The sequence below is a fragment of the Lepus europaeus genome, chromosome 7 (assembly GCF_033115175.1).
Source record: "Lepus europaeus isolate LE1 chromosome 7, mLepTim1.pri, whole genome shotgun sequence".
NCBI classification, from domain to species: Eukaryota; Metazoa; Chordata; class Mammalia; order Lagomorpha; family Leporidae; genus Lepus; species Lepus europaeus.
Window position 1 is genome coordinate 74,822,680 of NC_084833.1, and position 20,198 is coordinate 74,842,877.

Consider the following 20,198-nt stretch of genomic DNA (forward strand, 5'->3'; position numbering starts at 1 on the left):
AAAAAATAAAATTTAAAAAAAAAACACAAGAAGTAATAGAAAGGTTAATATGTGGTTGAATTTAATGAATAATTTTATAAAATAATAATAAATGTCTAAAGATATTTAAAATATATGGATAGTTAAAACACGATCAGCAATAATGCAAAAAACCAAGAGCACTGGTAAATGGAGTTAAAACATTCTTGGTTCCTTTCATTGTCCTGGAAGTGGTAAAAGTTCTTATTTATGTTAGACACTTTTATTTCCAGGATTAGAATTATAATCTCCTTAGTAACCAAGACGGAAAAGGGAAAATAAACCATTGCTTACATAATAATATTGTGAAAAATGGAATGATATAATAATTGACTAATTTCAAATAAGATAATTATGGAAATGAGAAAACTAAGGCAAATATTAAGATATTAGACTTGGACCCAAATACAAATATATCACCTAAATGCCCATCAACAGAAGATAGGAAAGAAATTATGGGATATGTACTCTATAGAATACTACACAGCCATAAAAAAAAATGAAATCCAGTCATTTGCAAAAAAAATGGAGGAATCTGGGAAACATCATGCTGAGTGAAATAAGCCAGTCCCAAAGGGACAAATGTCATATGTTCTCCCTGATCTGTAACAACTAACTGAGCACCTAAAAGCAAATCTGTAGAAGTGAAACTGACACTATAAGAAGCAATGACTTGATCAGCCCTTGTCCTGACTGTGGAAGAACAGCCTATTATTTTTTTCTTTTTAGTATTTTATTTTTTCTACTTAATACCACTGGTTGAACTCTTTACTTACTACAGAATTATTCTTAGGTATTTAAATCCAATTGAAAATTGATCCCTGTTAAAAATAAGAGTGGGAATAAGAGAGAATGGAAGTGTACAGTTCAGCACATGCTCCCTTGGACTTACGTTTAAGGATAAAGCTAAAAACTTACCATGGGAATCCAAATCCCATTAAGTTGGCAGGTACCAATGTTATCTTACTTGTTAAAGTGATCAGTTTAAGTTCATAACTGATCATAAAGATAGGATTAAGTGTCAAAGGGATTGCATAAATAAGATCAGTGTCTGCTAATAATAATTGATAGAACTAAAAAGGAGAGAATGATCCAACATGGGAAGTGGGATACACAGCAGACTCATAGAATGGCAGATGTCCTAAACAGCACTCTGGCCTCAGAATTAGCCCTTAAGGCATTCGGATCTGGCTAAAAAGCCCATGAAAGTATTTCAGGCATGGAAAGCCAAGACACTGTGGCAAAAAATGACCTAAATGAAAGATCTCTGTGAGTGAAATCTTGGTGGAAAGAAGGGCCATCAAAGAAGGAGGTACCTTTCTCTGAAGGGAGCAGAGAACGTCCATTTTGTTATGGCCTTGTCTAAATAATGTTGGAGTTTGTGGACTCAAAAGGCTTCCATAGCCTTGGCAGCTCATGACAAGAGCCTTGGGTGATTACTGATGCTATAAACAAGAGTGTCAATTAGTCACTGTGCACTTTCTCCCCATGTAGGACCTCTGTCCGTATTGTGCTGTACTATGAGAATTAATGCTAAAACTAGTCTTCAAACAGTACTTTATACTTGTGTGTCTGTGTGGGTGCAAACTATTGAAATCTTTACTTAGTATAGAGTTGATCTTCTGTATATAAAGATAATTAAAAATGAATCTTAATGAAGTATGGGATGGGAGATGGAGTAGGAGATGGACTGGTTTGCGGGTGGGAAGGTGTTTTTGAGAAGAACCACTACAATCCAAAAGTTGTACTTTCAAAATTTATATTTATTAAATAAAAGTTTTCTATAAAATATGTCAATAACTACATTAAGTGAAAATGGGTTAAATGATTATTTAATAATAGTTAACAAATACTCTCAGACTGGAGAAAAATAAAAACTACTGCTTATAAGAAATATATCCTAACCACAAGAATTTAGGAGAGCTGAAAATGAAAGGATAGAAACAAGCTTCTAACCAGAAGGAAGTATAAAGAGCTATACATATAGGATGAATATTCAAAAACCTCATGGAAAATGTAGTATTATGAAAATTTATGTATGAATTTCAAATTCTGTACCAAAATAAAAGATCTTTTTCAATTCCATCTCCATGAATTTTTTGAAGTGTATCAGACAAAGTAGATTTTAAGACAAGAAGTATTACTAGAGATTAAAAAAAAAGTGTATTTATAAAGGATAAAATGATCATTTCATCAAGAAAGTAAAACAATGCTAACTATGTATATACTTATGACAATTTCAAAATAAGCAAATCAAAAACAGCAAAACTAGAAGAAAAGACAAATCCATAATCATATCTCCATTAGTAATTCACAGTACACACAAACATTAAATCAGTAAGGATATATACAAAGGCACTTCAAAACATTCATGGAAAAAATGGAATTAAAAGAAGCTTATTTGGATGCAAAAAAACCCTAAAAATCCATGTATAGTTTCTTTCATAATACCCACTTTTCATTAACCTGTTGAAGTCTCCTCATCTGCATGAATTTCAAAAAAACATTTTTGTAATAACATATTTAATTCCATTTTCCATTTTATCCTCATAGAAGATTTGAACAATCATTACTGACTTTGTTGATAAACGGCATTACATCCAGCCATTATAGAATGGACTTTCAGGTAACACATGGAAGACTTATTAAAATTTGACCATATTCTAGGTTAAAAATATGTCTCAAATACCAAAGAATTGAACTCTTTAAAAGACCTGATTGAAGTCTCTGAAACGTTTGTGCTAAATGATTGAGTTTTCCACCCTTTCTTCACTGAATGTATGTGCAAGCTAATAAACCAATCCTAGTCGAAAATGATACCAAACTATAGATCAGCACTCTGACTCAAATGCAACTGTAGGGTTTCCTGCACACTAGACCCCAAACCAACCAACCAACCAAACTAAAAACTCTGAACTTACCTTCCGCTTCAGAGGGTACCACTGCAATTGCTTATTTTGTTTGTTGTCCCAATCCCATGTTTCCAAATCAAGCTCCACCTCCCCTAGGAAACTGTTGCGCTTAAAAGTATCCCGGTGCCAAACAGACAGGTTCAACTTCTGCGTCTTTAAAATTTGCTTTTCTATTTTATACTGCAGTTCAAAGAAGAAAATTAAACTGATGAATAACATTACTTTATACCAAAGTTATGACACAGAGATGATAAAACTCATCTGGTAGAACAGATTTTCTCATCTGTTAGGTTTCAACTCTCAAAAACATTGCAAAATCATCTTATTCTAAGTGTCTTATTTCAAAGGGCTAATATCCACTTTTCACAAAGTTGGTTTTCTTCTCCACTTCCCATCCCTGATGAAGCAGACCATGGCTCAAATATCATAGCCAGTAATAGCTCTCTAAAAACAAAAGCCAATTCTCAATTTTGCTGGATATTTTTAGACTAAGCATATATCAAATTCAGTCTAATAACACAAGTAAAATTTAATTCAGTTCTCTTGTTTTCTACCTGAAGATCAGGTATTTTTAAATAAACTTTATTTTCAGAGCAGTTTTAGGGTCACAGTAAAACTGAGCATAAAGTAGCATTCCCATCAACTGCTGCCTCCACTTACATACACCTCCCCTACTATCCACACCACAAGGCCAGGTATTTTTCAAAAACAACAAACTTGTTTTTCCTGTTCATATGGCCAAGCAGGAAATATTTGGTATCCCAACAATTTTTCATTTCAAGTGTAGTCAATTCTTGATTATATATAATCATGGAAGAGATAACAGTACTTGTCTAACAATAATCTCTATGTGGCTGTAGGATGTACAACTTGAATGTCCATTTTGGTTACAGCAGAACTGCCTTACTGTGAGCTTACCATTAGCTAGCTTTTTCTGAGTATACTGTTGAACTAACTCCCATAAATAGCTAGGTACTGGAGTATATCATAGTCAAATACTAATTAAGAACTTGCTATAGAAAATCCACAAGCTAGCTAATTTACTCATGGATGACTGAGAGTTTATTTAACTGCTTCTTTTCCCAGAGAACCAAATACTTGAACAGAGTTTTCAGTGAGAATGAGCATCTTTTATATTTCTAGTTCTAAATGATCTGTCAGTCATAACTAAGCTTGATGTAGTTATAGGAGAAAAAGAACATAAATATGTGAGCCAGGTTTACTTTCCATTCATCTGTCAATTCCTCTATTCTTCCAATCAACATCTTTGAGTACCTATCATAGATATTATATTGAGTCAAAATTTATTAGATGCGGCCGGCGCTGTGGCTTAACAGGCTAATCCTCCGCCTGCGGCGCCGGTACACCGGGTTCTAGCCCCGGTTGGGGCGCTGGATTCTACCCCGGTTGCCCCTCTTCCAGTCCAGCTCTCTGCTGTGGCCCGGGAAGGCAGTGGAGGATGGCCCAAGTGCTTGGGCCCTGCACCCGCATGGGAGACCAGGAGAAGCACCTGGCTCCTGGCTTCGGATCAGTGAGATGCGCCGGCCGCGGCGGCCATTGGAGGGTGAACCAACGGCAAAGAAAGACCTTTCTCTCTGTCTCTCACTATCCACTCTGCCTGTCAAAAAAAAAAAAAAAATTATTAGATGCTTAATGTGTGCTAAACACTTCACTCTTATTTACTCTTTCAATGTTCACAACTACTGATAAGTACTGTTAGTATCTATCTCCCTTGTGCAGATCTGAAAACAGCCACTATCCCCAGTTTGCAGATCTGAGGTGCACACATATGAAGTTATTTGCTCAAAGGCATCCAATTTATCAATAACTTAGAGTTAGTTCCTGCCCTCATGGAAATTACAATTTAGTGGTAAGATAAATACTGAAATCACCAGTTAAAAGTGCCAAATACTAACATTGCCTATTATAAAGCAAAGTTATTGAGGGAGCAGCCTGTAGGGAACCTTAGGGGCTAAGGAAAACCTCTCATAAGAAGAGGCATTTAAGACATAATATTCCAGCTGAAGGAACAGAACACCCCAGTAGTGCAAGTACATCATCCAAGGTGACTGGAGCAAAGATTACAAAAGGGAAAAGTTGAGGCTGGATAGAGCTCAGGTTGTAAAGGATGCACTTGTCCCTTAGGACAATGGGAATCCTAAAAGATTTTAAGCAGAGAAATAATGCGATTAGAATTGTGCTAGAAGAAAATTCTGGTTGCATTGTTTAACTTTATAAGTTATGTATCCTTGACTAATTTACTTTATTTTTCTAACCTATATTTGCCTCATCTGTGATATACAGATAATGATGCCACTGGTTGGGTCTGTTTGGGGAATGAATGAGATAGTGTAGGCAACACTCATGCTATATCATCAAATACAAAGCAAATTCTCGGGAAAATTTCATTCCTTTCCTTCTTTTCGTCTGGTGACTGACTTTATATGTAGATACATTACTCAAGGGGGTACAGTTATTTAAATGCATAGGTATTATTTAGCTTTTTCCTCTATATAAAGTTCAAAGATACCCGCAAAATCTCATTATACACAGGATTCAAGGTTTTCTTCACCACGAGTGTTTTCTTCTTGCCCACTTTGCCTTTGTCTGGTAACAAATAGGTCTTTACATATCTAAAAAGAGAATTGAAAGACAAGAAGTTCAGAAAAGATAAAAGTGATGTTTCAGCTTCTACTTTCAAAAAATGCATTGAAAACTGACAGCAGATATAATTATTTAATGACATTGAAAAAAGCAGTTAGAAACAAATCTTTCTGTCAACATCTTTATACTTAAATGTTTAAACAGATTTTAGTGCAGTTGAGCATTAGTAATGTTTTGAGGATTTTTTTTAAGGTCTTTTAAGGAAGATTTCCTGAATTACTGTCTTATTTCTTGACTTTCTCTAATATGTGGGGGATACCACAGTGGGACAGACCTCTTACACAGTGCTTAGTCTGTTGGTTTGTCTCCTAGCGAGAAAAGGCTTTGGTGCTTGCAGTTTTTTTCTCTTTTTAAGTTTCTTGACAAAAATTGATCTTACCACACATCTAACTAAGCCATATTCATTGTAAAAGAGAAAAAAAGGACCTTAAACCCAGTTGTTTTCATAATAAGAATTAAAGGACTGGGCTTGTCCCAGCAAAATAATTAAGCAATGAACTTCTGTGTTGGGATAAGTGTAGAATACCATATTTTGCAAATAAACTGAAATGCATCAAATCTGTGATTGAAAACATAAGTACTACCCCTAAGCTGTACTTTGGAAATTTATATTCATTAAATAAAAGTTTAATAAAATAAAAAAAAAAGAAAACATAAGTACTATCCCTTGAGTTCTTTAGGACATAATTTAAATATAAAAACTAGATTTCTGGACTCCTAAATAATTTTATATCACTGAACTGAGTGTCTCACATGTCCCTGATTTTATAAAAAGTTCAAGAATGTGGTAAAAAGAAACCAGAATTCAAGCCTTCATTCCTCATTTTGCTGCTACCTGAATTCACATATATGAATCAGTGACTTTTTCTAGACCTTGCTTCCTTACCTGTAAAACGAAGGAACTTGGCAAGATGGCCTTAAAGGTTCTTCCAAGTTGAAACATTTTGTGCCTCTCTGTGATTTTTATAATTTAGTAAGCGTATGCAGTAAATCAAACAGCATTTCCCCCCAAATTTTCAAACATTCCTTCTAACACAGTCACCACATGCCTTCCCTTTAATTACTTTCTTTCTTTCCCCATTCCTACAAGATTAACAATTTGAGAACTAAGAGAAACTAGTTGACTCCAAAATGTACTTACGGGTCTGAACGTTGTCTTTTAACATCTGCAGCTGCCAAGTCCTTACACTGGGCCACAAAAACATGCAACTCCTTCAGTGAGTCCACATAGTCGATTGCAAACTGAATGTTTCCTTTAACTTCCAGATTTCCAAAGTCTCCACTATAAACACTCATTACACTGCCACTCACCTAAAAGCATTAGAAACATGCAATACTCATCTCTATTTCATTCTTGAATCCAGCACAAGGATCATGGATATAATCCTTGCTTGGCATTATTTCTCTAGCTTACATGTAAAAGCAGTTAATTTAATATGGCATCAAGACATATCAGTACAGATACCTTGACATGGTACAAATGACTACTGTCGCCCAAAACAATGTCCCATTAAAGATACAGATGAAAAGTGAAACGCAAAGTTATGTGCATGTTGGCTCATTTCAAAACAGAGTGATTTTATGCTAATGGCATTCAAAGCTCCATTTTTAAGCATGCTTAGTGTTTAAAGTGCCAAAGAAAGAGGATAGGAGAAACTCCAGGCACACAAATCACAGTGACACATTGCTCAAATTTCCAAGGCACTGAAAAGGAATTTTACCATGTTACCCACCCACTGAATGTAGGAAAATGCTTATTGAGCCAGGGGCTTTAAGAGGTCAGGAAGGGTAGAAAATGGATGATTGATGAAGGGAGTATAAAGCCTTCCCAAGGGCATCCATTAAATTATCAGCAGAAACTCAATTTATATAGATTTTTTAAAAAGATTTCAGAAATGCAAGGCTAGTAAGAATTTAAGCACAGCTTTATCATTTGTCTAGAATACTTTGTGAGATATATATATATATATCAGAAAAATATTTGGTGAGTACATGTGGATATATTTACATATATGTATTTCTACATATATACTACATGTACAAACCATATCATTTAATGTAAATTCTATGTAAAATCAATTCTCTTAAATCTAAACAAGTAAATTTGAGGAGCTTTCCTTTTAAAAACCCTGTTCTGAATCCTCCTATAAGGTAGAGAATCACCTCTCTTACCTCTTATTCTCTCATGTGAATCAGCACATTTATCAACCAAGCTGACAAAAAGAGGAGCATAATGCTGTGACTGTAAATAGTATATAAAAGCATATTTGATATAAGCAGAATTTATAACAGTTATCCCAACTTTTACACAGAAAAATTTAATGATTCATCTTGTTGGTAATCTAGGTTTATTTTTGAAGTATTTATATTTAAAAAGATACATTTATTTATCATGGATATATACCCCTTTCTTCTTTCTTTTTTTAAAGAAAACTTAGCCAGCAAGAAGTTAATTATGGATTAGAGAAAATGCTTGTGCCCTTGGAGTCTGAGAAATACATTAAGAGGCCATTTTACAATGACCAGGAGCGTGGCGGAGAGAGGTTCGGAGAAGCGGAGAGATATTAACACAGAGCCTTTGTTTACATACAGAAGACAAGGACGTCATGCCAGAGGAGCTGCTAAGATTGGTTAAAGAGCTGGGGCTCTTCTTGTGTCTGCTGAGCTGGTAACTGCTTTCTGATGCTGTATCTGTTTCTCTGTCATCACTCTACAAAACATCATATAATAGGCATAGTGTTTACATTCAGAATGAATCAAGGTCAGAATTTCTGTTTAGGCACAGATGATATCTTGGTATCCCATTGATCAATGACATTTCTCAAGGCCAAAGGATACTAGTACTAAGCACCAGGGAGTAAGATTCAGGATGGGGTAGGTGCTCTGCATTGACCCTCCTAAAGAGGAGGCAAATGCTTAGCTACAAAAATTAAAAGATTTTGGCACCTATAAGGTGGGCCCAACCATCACAGAAGAAAGCACTATTAAGAGTTTTCTTGTCACTCTTTGAATATATATATTCAAAAAGTATTAACTTTACAAAAAATCAATACATGAGACACTATTAAACTAGGAAAAAGGAATGTTGCATTGACTTATTATATATTTGTATAATGATTACATATAATTTTAATCTATTCCTTAACATTTCTACAGTGTTATTACATTAAACCTGTTACTACAGGGAACTATATTAAATTACACATTTTACCCACTTTAGATTTTAACACATTTTTTAAAAAAATAGCAAGAAGATACTTATTTTAAATATGTTCCAGGAAATAATTACCTGGGACAAGAAAGAAAAGTGGCATTAACACATTTTATTATATTTAGTTTGAAAGGTTATTGGGTATTAGCTTTAAAAATTCATGATTCAGAATGAGCTCCTTTTGGGGTTAGACAGCTTATGGAGCAATTCAGTGGCTTCTGGGGTTAAGAAAACAACTTTAGGGAAGAGTGGTTAGTTCACGCCAGCATATTCCAGGATCATGCAATTATGCATCAATATAATGGATGCCAATTCTAACGCATATTAACAAAAGGATTAAAGAAAAACAAAATTAATGACTTACATGGATAAGAAAAGAATACTCTCTCAAGGGTTAATTCTAAATCCATGCTTTTTAAATGTCTCTGCTGCCACACTCTGTCTACATGCTTAACAATCCACTTCCCTTTATCACAGTATATACTACATTCTACTTAGTACATGAAATCATTGGTGAATTAAGGAAAGATGGGGCTCTGTCTTATCTACTTGGAATAATGTTTTTCACATAGGTGGTATCCCCAAAATGTGACTGATGCTAAGTCTCAAAGGGACAGTGAAAATTAAAACAAGACCCGATTTCCTCTCCACTTTTTATCATTTGGTTCAACCCCATGGACTTTGAAACAAAAAATGAATGGTTTAATTCTGGTATCTCTAACATACAAACCTAAATGATTGGAACTCTCCTTGATTTAGAACTGATATAAAGGTTAAAATGGAAGAGAAAAGAAATATTAAAGATCAGAAACCAACATGATTTGTCTCCCAATTACACGGTCCATTCATATGACTATCCAAGAGCAAAGCAGATCTACAAAGGTACAGAACCACAGGAACTCTATGGAATACCTACCACTGGCTTCCAGCTGATGAGTTATTTCCAAAGAGTGAGTGATTCTTTCAAAAGGAAACTACAATATGGCTCTTAATCATATGCAAAGGCTGAATATTTGCATATGCTGTTCAACTTTAGGCCCAGAAATGGACAGGTGGTTGCCCAGGATAGTGGGAGGAAATATAATTTATCTGTTGCCCAGAGCTTTCCTCACTTTCTGTGAGGAGAATGCCTGAGGGTAAAACTTTTTTGTCACCATAAGGAATCAGATCAAAATCACAAATAGTAGCAGCTAACATTTACCAGGTACTGATTATGTGCCAGGTACCATGCTGTGTGTTTTCCCTGTATTGCTCCACTGATTTTCCCAAAGTTAACATGGTAGGTACTAGGAAACAAGACACAGGGAAGCTGAAAAATTTGCTCTCGATTTCACAGCAAATTGGTATCATAGCCAAGACTGGAATGTCTGATTTCAGACCTCAAACTCCTAACTATCTTACTGCAAGAATATGGAATATTAATGTCAAAGGATCTGAGTTAAAGCCCTACTTTTTAGTAGCTGTTGGATTTTGGAAAAGTTAATTAACCTCTCTGAGGCTCTTTCCTCTTTTGTTTTAAATGAAGAAAATAGTACCTTCCATATATAGTTAGAGTTGGACATCAGAATGAGTATTAAGTGTCTGGTATATATTAGATTCTCAAAGAATAGTAGGTAATAGGTTCTCATTTGAGACAGTGTGGGATAGTGGATAACATCATGCAAGTCAGATCTGGGCTCCAGTTCTGGTTCAACCCTTCCTAGCTGAGCGAGGTTAATTCCCCTCCCTTAGTCTCAATTTTGTACCTGTAATATCTGTGCATAATTATGATGTCTACCTTCCAGGGTTGCTGGAGGACTAATTCAAATGATATATGTAAAGTGGGTGGATTCCAGTAGAAAATCTGTAAAGTCTGTCATATCATTATTACTTTATTGTTTTAACAAAAGCTTTCAAACTACCTAGAGCGAGCTTTTACAAATCAACTCTAAACTGAAAAATCTAAACTACAGAGGAGTAGTTCATGCCAACATATTTCTACCTGGATTTCTTATTTTATCCCTACTTGGAAACAGAAGTCCAATTCCCTAATCTATGCAATTTGACTTCACTAATCAAAAAGAGTTACTGTTTGAGTCAAATGAGACGTGCCTTGCCTTGTTCCAGGATCCACAACACTACCTCCATTGACTTGGAAGGCAAGGGTCATTCCTGCTGACCTCTTTGGTCTCTGCCACAGCAGAATACAAATAGATCAACCTTAGCAGAGCATATTCACCTATCTGGTTCCATTTTTCTGAAGGTACAAAAGACAAACTTGCCTCATCTTGAAGACATGCTGGAACAGACTTGCTCATCCTTTTGAGTTTGTCAGGGTGGGAAAATTGATTATCGGGTTGTGAAGGCACTGTGGAAACTAAACAGCATTTCCATTTCAAAATTATTCTTAACAATCACCAGACAACATTAGCCATGAGTTGAAAACATTTTCATTTATGAACAAATATGTTTCTATAAAAAGGTTAAGGGCACAGTAGTTCACATGCATAGGATTATGAGGTAAGCAACATGCAGCTTTTATAAATTATATATAGAGAGAACTAGCAAGGAGTTGAACCAAATACAAAATAAAAAGTTTTTAAAACACTAGTCCTAAAAAAATAAATATTAAAAAAAAAAAACACTAGTCCTTACTGAACTGGAGTTAGACCTGAATTATATTATACTATCAATGTGAATTGGTTTTAACTTAATTTTTCTCCTCAGAACTTTGAAACATAAGGTCTATAATTTATTGGTTCATCTTCTTGAGATAGGTCTACAGTACTTACATGCTACAGGCTGAAAAACTATTTCATCCAGACACTAAGAGTATTTGTACAGAACTTCATAATAGAAATGTCCTGGTTATTAAGTGTCTAAGGCACATTTGCTTATTTAATAATGATCATGGGGATTACTTTTCTGATGGTATTTCTCACTTAGAATTATGAAAGGGTATAGTTTAAAAATTATGTCTTAAAAATAGAAATTATTTAAAAACTTGTCAACTCTGAGAACTTTCATTATCAAAAGGCCAATTTTGAGCAGTTCAAGTTAGGACATGCTAAGTATTTAATATGAAAATATAGCATATATATTCTTTCTGATACAGAATTCACAAGATGAATTCTAATCCTAATTTGCACACCTCTATTTAGAAAACTATTCATTGTCTAAGGATCACTATGTTTAAGCTTTTCTGATGGTGAATCTATGGTGAATCATAGAACTTATGATGAATGAGTTAATATTTTCCAAGGCCCTGAGAACAAACAGTTCCTGACACATAAAAGCTTCCATATACATTTTTTTCTGAATGAATAAATATTATCTCATAGAGACTCTTAACTTACATCATGAATACAATACTAATATATTGGCTTGGCTTTGTCAGCAAAAGAAATATTGGGGGAAATATATTAAAATCAAAAATCAAATTGTATTTTTACATGTAATCAAAAGACTCAAATTCAGTCCTCACCATTAGCAAAATTCATCCTTAGTTGAAAAAAAATGTTAATAAAGGAAAAATTGAAATTTGAGCTACACATATGAAATATATGCCTGTTCATATAACAGTTCTTATCTACCTTATGCTCACAAAGTCAAATTTGCATCAAAATACATTCATGGTATCTCAATCAGAATGATGTCTACATTAATCATCACTTCAATAATTCTCTCCGTATGTGTATCTGTATACAGAGGAGCGTTCTATTGGCAGCAGTGCAAGCTTAGGTTCCACCATATGGTCCAATGAAAATGAAAAAAAGTTTTGTTATTTCACTGTTCCCTATTATTTACAAAGTATATTGTTAGATGATGCTATGAAGGTCAAATTCAATTATATTTACTACTCACATGTCATTTATGTTTTGGTCATGTATTTGCTTTTATCTTTTGGCAAATACACATACACACACATATACAAGTATATACATACACAAGTATATACATACATTCTCTCTCCTTCTCTCTTTCCCTCTCCCTCCTTCCTTCCCTTCCCCCAACCCCACCTTCTAGTGAAAAAGCAGTACAAGTCATTATGGCAAATATTAATTAAAAAAGATTTCAGCATACAATCTATTTTTCTTGATCTGTTAGGAGGTCACAAGCAAATATAGATACATAGGCATATGGCTATGCACGAGAGGGCTTCAAAAATTTCATGGATAATGCACATTATCTTGTAATCCAATTTTTCATTAAATTTTTAAAGTCTCATAAATTTCACTTTCCTTTCTCAGGCTAAATGTTGAACAAAACATAGCAAGGCAGAATGAGATTTAAACATATAGCACTTCGAAAGCAACTGAAAAAGCCTCGTTAGCCACACCCTTTCATGTCACACTCCTGTTTCCTCTGCAGCAGCCAGAGAGCACATACTCACAGGGGCTGGAAGCTGGATTGTCTTCTTGCCTAGGCAGTTCTTAAGAATTCATCAGGTCATGTGCCAAAGCTCAGCGCCTTTACGGCTGGCAGAAGGACCTCATGAGCAAAGTTTCAGATTTCACACTAGATGTCACTGACTTCTCTCATCAGCACTTTGTGTCTCTATCTAATGGCTCCCTCATTTAGCTGCTGCTCTCCATAAGTGGCTATTAGCACATCCAAAGGCTGTCGGGAAATGATCACTAAAAGTCCTGTGGATCTGAGGACAGACATGTGTATCATTTTCTTCATACCTCGGGGCCTAAATTTATTAAATTAACTTAAATTGGGAAGCTAAGAAATCATACATGCATATGTGCACATTTTTCCTAGGCCCCACAGCACCTTTTTAATGCATTATTTGTCTTTAAGACAGTAGTCACAGCTAAGTAATCTAAAGATTAAACAGCAAAGAATGAACAAACATTATCTTTGCTTGGTGGGGACATTGATTAGTTGATGGATATATTTATTTCTTTGTTTCTGACGTACACTTGCTTTCTACATCAAATATTTACTGTTTAATTTCAGTTTTAAACCTTAGAGTTTAGATATAATAAAATTTGGTTTTCTTGATTCTTAGAGAGGTATATACAACCATACATTTGACACACCAGCTGTCAAACTACAGTTCTTTCTTGGTTGCTTCATGTGTATAGTCATAGAGGCCATAAGACAGCCAATATCCAAGACTATACTGCAACATAAAAGAGCAGTTAAATTAGAAGGTGCCAACTTGATTGTACATAAAAACTCAGAGCCAAGACTGACAAAAGCACAATACACAGTTAATAATTCATATATACACACACATATACATGTGAAAAATTCTCCCTCAGAGGACTCATGAATTACTCTTTCAACAGACACAGTAGTAAAAAAAAAATAATAAACTTAACCAAAATGAAATGGTTTTACAAATTGCAAGAGTTTAGTATGAGTAATAAATGTGTTATTAATTGGGTTAGTTATTTCAGTATATTCAATTCTGTGTACAGTGGATTATTAAGTCAATTGTAAGAAAAATCCTGCTACTCACTTCCTGGTATGCATTCATTTGTATCTGGCTCCTCATCTGCTTTTTGATCTACTCAGAAGAGCAACATTACAAATAAATACCATTTTAACAGAAGGATTAAGAAAACATGAAAGTAAAGCTCAAATGTCAGTTTCACAACCAAAACTGCAGAATGCATAAAACAAGTTTTCAGCTTTCATCCATTCTGCAGCATGACTCCTCATGGACCTTTTTAGAGTCTCCTTTTCAACTACAAGTCTAAGATCCAGCATAGGAGATGTGCAGCATTTTTCCTTTAATTCACTAGATCACAACACTGAAAATAGGAGTGACAAGCAAGATTCTACTCCCCATCCTCACACTGACTAGCCACAGGATTTCAGAAGTCACCTGATTTCTCTGAGCTGTTCTTGTTTACAAAATGAAGATAAAAATTCTTGCTCCACCAATTTTAATGAGGTTGTAAATATAAAATAGATAAAATTATTACATAAAAGTAAGGAATGACCTTTGAGGAGTTTTGTTGCTGTTTGATATAGGAAAACTCAGTGAGTACACATTTTTGTGATGACAATAAAGGCAGTTTGGCATAAAAAACCAGCATATAAATATAAATTATACATTTACCCAAATTTTGAAGTATAAAAATCAAAGTCATTTCCATCCCTCCCCCGATTAAGGCATTATTACCTTATTCATTTTATAACTTTACCAAATAAATACCTTATCTATTGACAAACTTCAAGATTTTCTGGCTCTTTAATATTCAGAATCAACTAACTTCACCTTCAGTTCATACTTAGTTATTTATACAAGCAGAGGCAGGATTCCCCACCCTTGTTGTGGGACCCTTTCCTTTGAACTGAAGGCTTTACCAGTTGTGCCCAGAGAAATCTAAATGCTGAGATATAAAAATCAAACACAGGAATAACTTAACCCAGGAAACCACTCTACTCTTCCTGCCTCCTGAAGGAGTTCTGCAAGTCAGAGAGTAAAAATCAGCTCATAACCATAGAAATACAATTTCCTATTTATAGAAATCCTTGTATCTCAAGGTTCTCTGATAAGATCCTCACAACAGTATCATCAGCAGAAGCCTTAAGAAATACAAACAGTATTAAAAACATCAAGTCAGAACTGATTTATAACAACTTAGGCAATATTTGCCACATAGTGACTAATTGGTTCTTTTATTCATCGGACAGCTGTGTCCCCTGACTGCCCAATTCACCCCAGAACTTAATACACAGAAAGACATGCAAATACGTAAAGATATTTACCATCTCCAGCACTACGAACTAATTCTTCTGGCAGATTATCTACTTTTGCTTGGTCTGTTCAGGAGAAATTAACAAATGGTTAACATGGCTGACCTTTGGAGAGAAAAGAACAATGAAATTGTCCCTGGAAGCTCCCGGAGTTGGAAGCAATTAGTCAAAAGGCAGTGAGGGGTGCAACCAAGATGTCTTCCCCCAAATACTTTCTCTTTAGATTAGCTACTTGAGCCAGTGCCATAGCAGGAGCTCCCATTTCAGCTCTGATGCAGCTCACATCAGCACACGGCTGCACACTGACTCCCAAGGGTTAGAGGGTTAGCTCAGAGCAAGCAATCTTCCAGCAGCAGGAAAAAGCACGGGGCTGCAACAGCCTCTCTATTCTTCTGGAAAGAGTAGGATGCTAGCCATGACTAACACCTTCCCCAACCTATGGTCATTAACAAATATTTGTGTATGTGCATCACTGCTTGTATATGCCTCTAGGAGTTTACTTGCTTGGGAAGTCAACTGAAGAGATGTAACTGGGGACCAGCTGCTAAGTGGAATCTTGGCAGGCTAGTGTGAGAGTGGGCATCGGTATTTGGAAGGGAGAGTGCAGGAAAACCTGTCAGCTGATGGCGATTTTCTTTTAACCCTTCGCATTCCTGAGTATTTCAAAGCTGCAGCATGGAAATATCCCTATGCTTCACAGGCAAGAGCTTTGCTAAATTGGACAATTGTTGCTGAGATTATTTTTTTCCCCTCAGGACCTGTCACCAATACAAGGAAGAACAATTAGGGCTATCTGACAAAGGCTTAGACTTGCCTTCTCTGGAATCATTCAGGCAGATGTGGGGGTTGGCCACCTGTTGACGAGGATTTAGAGAGAATTCTAGTCCTGGAGGGAATTTGAAATGGATCACCTCCAAGGTCCCTTCCAACCCTAAGATTCCAAGAACCTTGAGAGGGTTAGGACTGTGTCCTAAATTGGGAATGCAGTCTTCAGAATGCAGGGAATCTCTGAATTTGAAAAATAGTTTGGTGTAGTGACTCTTTTTCTTTTAAAACTCTGACTTCTTAATCTCAATTACAGATGCATAACATTTTTCTAAACCTGATAATGGTCAGTTATTAGTCATAAGAGTTTGGCAGTGGTTAACTTTCACCGAATAAATTTTCTTATGATTATCTGCAACCCCATGGGAACATTTTAGTTTCAAAACAGTAAGAGTAGGGCCAGAGCTATGGCATAGCAGGCTAAACCACCACCTGTGGCTCCAGCATCCCATATGGGTGCCAATTCATGTCCCAGCTGTTCCTTTTCAGATCCAGCTTTCTGCTAGCCTGGGAAAGCAGGAGAAGATGGCTCAAGTGCTTAGGCCCTTGCACCCGCATGGGACTCCTGGAAGAAACTCCTGGCTCCAGGCTTTGGGTAGGCTCAGCTCCAGCCATTGCAGCCATTTGGGGAGTCAATCAGCAAATGGAAGACCTTTCTCTCTGTCTTTCCCTCTCTCTCTCTCTCTGTAACTCTACCTCTCAAATAAATAAATGAAAGCTCAAAATGGTAAAACACTTAGAATTCATGGTTTCTAAGTCTATTCAACTGGCATATACGTCTCTATATACATTATGCTTTCTGTTAGTACTGAAGAAATCCTTCACCAATTAAAGCAGCACACAGTGGGAAACAAGTATTCACATTAGGAAGTATTGGGGATTACAATTCCAGTACCTAAATGAAGTGTGGGAATAGAAAAGGAAGGCTAAAAGAGAAAGGAAAATTCTTAAAGCCAGGGACTAATTCAATTCTATATCATGTAAAATTCATCAGCTATCCAACAGTCATAATAACACGGCTACTTCAGAGATGCTCTGAAGAATAGTTTGTTGATGTTGAGCTCCAGGTCTGCTGTGTGGTACTAAGCAGATGATTCACCTCCCTGAGCTTCATTTGTAAAATGGGAAGAGTAATTCATCTCAGAGTTGCTTATGCTGATTAAATGAGAAAATACAAAGTTCTTAGCCAAGTTTTGGTACATAAAATTCAATAGATGTTAGCTATTGCCTGTTCCACTAGTCTTACTGTCTACCGCAAACCTTTAAAACTCAATGTACTCAAATAAACACTCGAATTGGGATTCTATGAATCTAAGAAACCTCGTGTTCTAGTACCAAACCTCACACATGATTTTAAAGCAAAGTGCCAGCCATTTTAGGGTAAGCCACTTTAGCACACTTAGGAAAGGTTATTCTCATCCAGTAACCCCCTCCACATGGTGGGTTCAGTGCACAGTAGCATGCAGTGAGGCCACAGACGAGCACATAGGCATTTGTAAGCTTAGGTGGTGCATGAACAGTGGGCAAACTTGATTCTCACTTGATGAATCTGATGAAATGTCTTCTAGACTTTTGGAAGGCATTTTCCTAGCAGCACTCCTTTCCAAAGTTTTCAAAACAGGACTGGGTTCTTCTTCTGAACCTGTTACAAGACAAAATTGATGAACACTGCACGATACCAAAAAAGAGATTCTTTTGATAACCAATGGACATTGAAATAGGTGAAAAGAAAATGTCATAAGCCTCACTACTTTTATGTACTCTAACAAGCACTTACTTCACACAAGAAAATAATATGTCTCCACTGTTAATATGACAATTTCAAAATTTTTTCCTGGGGCCAGTGTTGTAGCACAGAGGGTTAAGCTGCTGCCTGTAAGGCAAGCATCCCATATGAGTGAGTCCCAGCTGCTCCGCTTTCAATACAGTTTTGCTGCTAATGCACATGGGAAATCAGCAGAAGATGTCCCAAGTGCTTTGTCCCCTGCCAACCACATGAGAGATCCAGATGGAGTTTCAAGCTCTTGGCTTATGCTTGTCCCAGCCCTAGCCATTGAGGTGATTTGGGGAGTGAACAGTGAATGGAGGAATGGAGGAAGATTTCTCTGTCTCTCCCTTTCTAACTCTTCCTTTCAAAAAAAAAAAAAAAAAAAAAAACCTTCAAAAAATTTTCTGTGGCTGGTGCTGTGGCATAGCAGGTAAATGCCTGTAGTACCCACATCACATACGGGTGTGGTTTGGCTCCACCTCCAATCCACCTCCCTGCTAATGTTCCTGGGAAGGCAGCAAAGGATGGCCCAAGTGCTTGGGCCCCTGTATACATGTGGGAGACCTGGATGAAGCTCCTGGCTCTGGGCTTGCAATTGGCCTAGCTCCAGCCACTGTGATCATTTGGGGAGTGAACCAGTGGATGGAAAAATCTCTTTTCTCTCTGTAACTCTATCTTTAAGATAAATAATTTTTTTTTTTTTTTTGCAGGCAGAGTGGATAGAGAGAGAGACAGAGAGAAAGGTCTTCCTTTTTGCCTTTGGTTCACCCTCCAATGGCTGCTGCGGCCGGCGCATTGTGCTGATCTGAGGCTAGGAGCCAGGTGCTTCTCCTGGTCTCCCATGGGGTGCAGGGCCCAAGCACTTGGGCCATCCTCCACTGCCTTCCCGGGCCATAGCAGAGAGCTGGCCTGGAAGAGGGGCAACCAGGATAGAATCCGGCGCCCCAACCGGGACTAGAACCCGGTGTGCCGGTGCCGCAAGGCGGAGGATTAGCCTGTTAAGCCACGGCGCCGGCCAAAGATAAATAAATCTTTAAAAACAAAACAAAAATTTTCCTATTGAGGAAATATTTGCAAACACAAACCACATAAAAAGATTATTACACTCGGGGGCCAAAGCTGTGGCATAGTGGGTAAAGCTATCACCTGCAGTGCTGGCATACCATGTGGGTGCCGGTTCAAGTCCCAGCTGTTCCACTTCCAATCCAGCTCTCTGCTATGGCCTGCGAAAGCAGTAAAAGATGGCCCAAGTCATTGGACCCCTGAACCCACATTGGAGACCCAGAAGAAGCTCCTGGCTTCGGATGGGCACAGCTGCAGCCATTGCAGCCATCTGGGGAGTGAACCAGCGGATGAAAAACCTCTCTCTCTCTCTTTCTCTCTCTCTCTCTGCTTCTGCCTCTCTGTAACTCTTTCAAATAAATAAATAAATCTTTAAAGAAAAAATGCTGAGAAATAACATGGAGCAGTCAACTTTTTACTTAATTAGGTCATTTAATTTAATTTACTTATTTGAAAGGCAGAGAAAGAGATAACTTAGATCTACTGGTTTATTCCTTAAATACCCACAAAAACCAGGGTGGGGCCAAGCCAAAGCCAGGAGTCAGGTACTCCACTCAGGTGTCCCATGTAGAATACAGGGATTCAAGCCATCATCTGCTGCATTTACAGAAAGCTGGATGAGAAACAGGATAGCTGAAACTCGAACCAGGCACTCCCATGTAGGATGCAGGCAACCCAAGTGGTGGCTTAACCTCCTACACCAAAACACCCATCCCAGCTAGGTTACTTTAAAAGGAGGAATTCTATCACTTACTAATGGCTCAATTTTATAAAGGGAAAGACATTTCAGAATCAAGACAGAGAGGGGAAAAAAAGAGTGCACAATCTCAGAATAAGACTAGTCCTTAAATTAAATACATCCACTGCACAAAAAAATTCCCAAATAATCCTTAATCTCTCCATTTTGACAGTGAAAACATGATCAAGAATAAGGCCTGGGGGCTGGCACTGTGGCACAGCGGGTTAATGCCCTGGCCTGAAGCACCAGCATCCCATATGGGCACCAGTTCTAGTCCCAGCTGCTCCTCTTCTGATCCAG

The 20,198-nt window shown here is 36.9% G+C and overlaps 1 protein-coding gene across 12 annotated transcripts in view; it reads right to left on the reverse strand.

Annotated features, from left to right (window-relative positions):
* Positions 1-20,198, reverse strand: part of SYTL2 (synaptotagmin like 2) — a 127,245-nt gene that overhangs the window by 10,437 nt on the left and 96,610 nt on the right. For 6 of the 12 annotated variants that reach the window (XM_062196824.1, XM_062196817.1, XM_062196819.1 and 3 more), the window contains 8 exons: positions 17,870-17,971; positions 15,517-15,570; positions 14,258-14,305; positions 11,067-11,161; positions 8,185-8,304; positions 6,736-6,905; positions 5,461-5,563; positions 2,940-3,110 (listed from right to left, as the gene is read on the reverse strand). In XM_062196824.1, coding sequence (XP_062052808.1) covers positions 2,940-3,110; positions 5,461-5,563; positions 6,736-6,905; positions 8,185-8,304; positions 11,067-11,161; positions 14,258-14,305; positions 15,517-15,570; positions 17,870-17,971 — 863 coding nt within the window. The remainder of the gene's footprint in view (positions 1-2,939; positions 3,111-5,460; positions 5,564-6,735; positions 6,906-8,184; positions 8,305-11,066; positions 11,162-14,257; positions 14,306-15,516; positions 15,571-17,869; positions 17,972-20,198) is intronic. The other 6 variants (XM_062196822.1, XM_062196815.1, XM_062196816.1 and 3 more) reach the window with 2 other exon arrangements.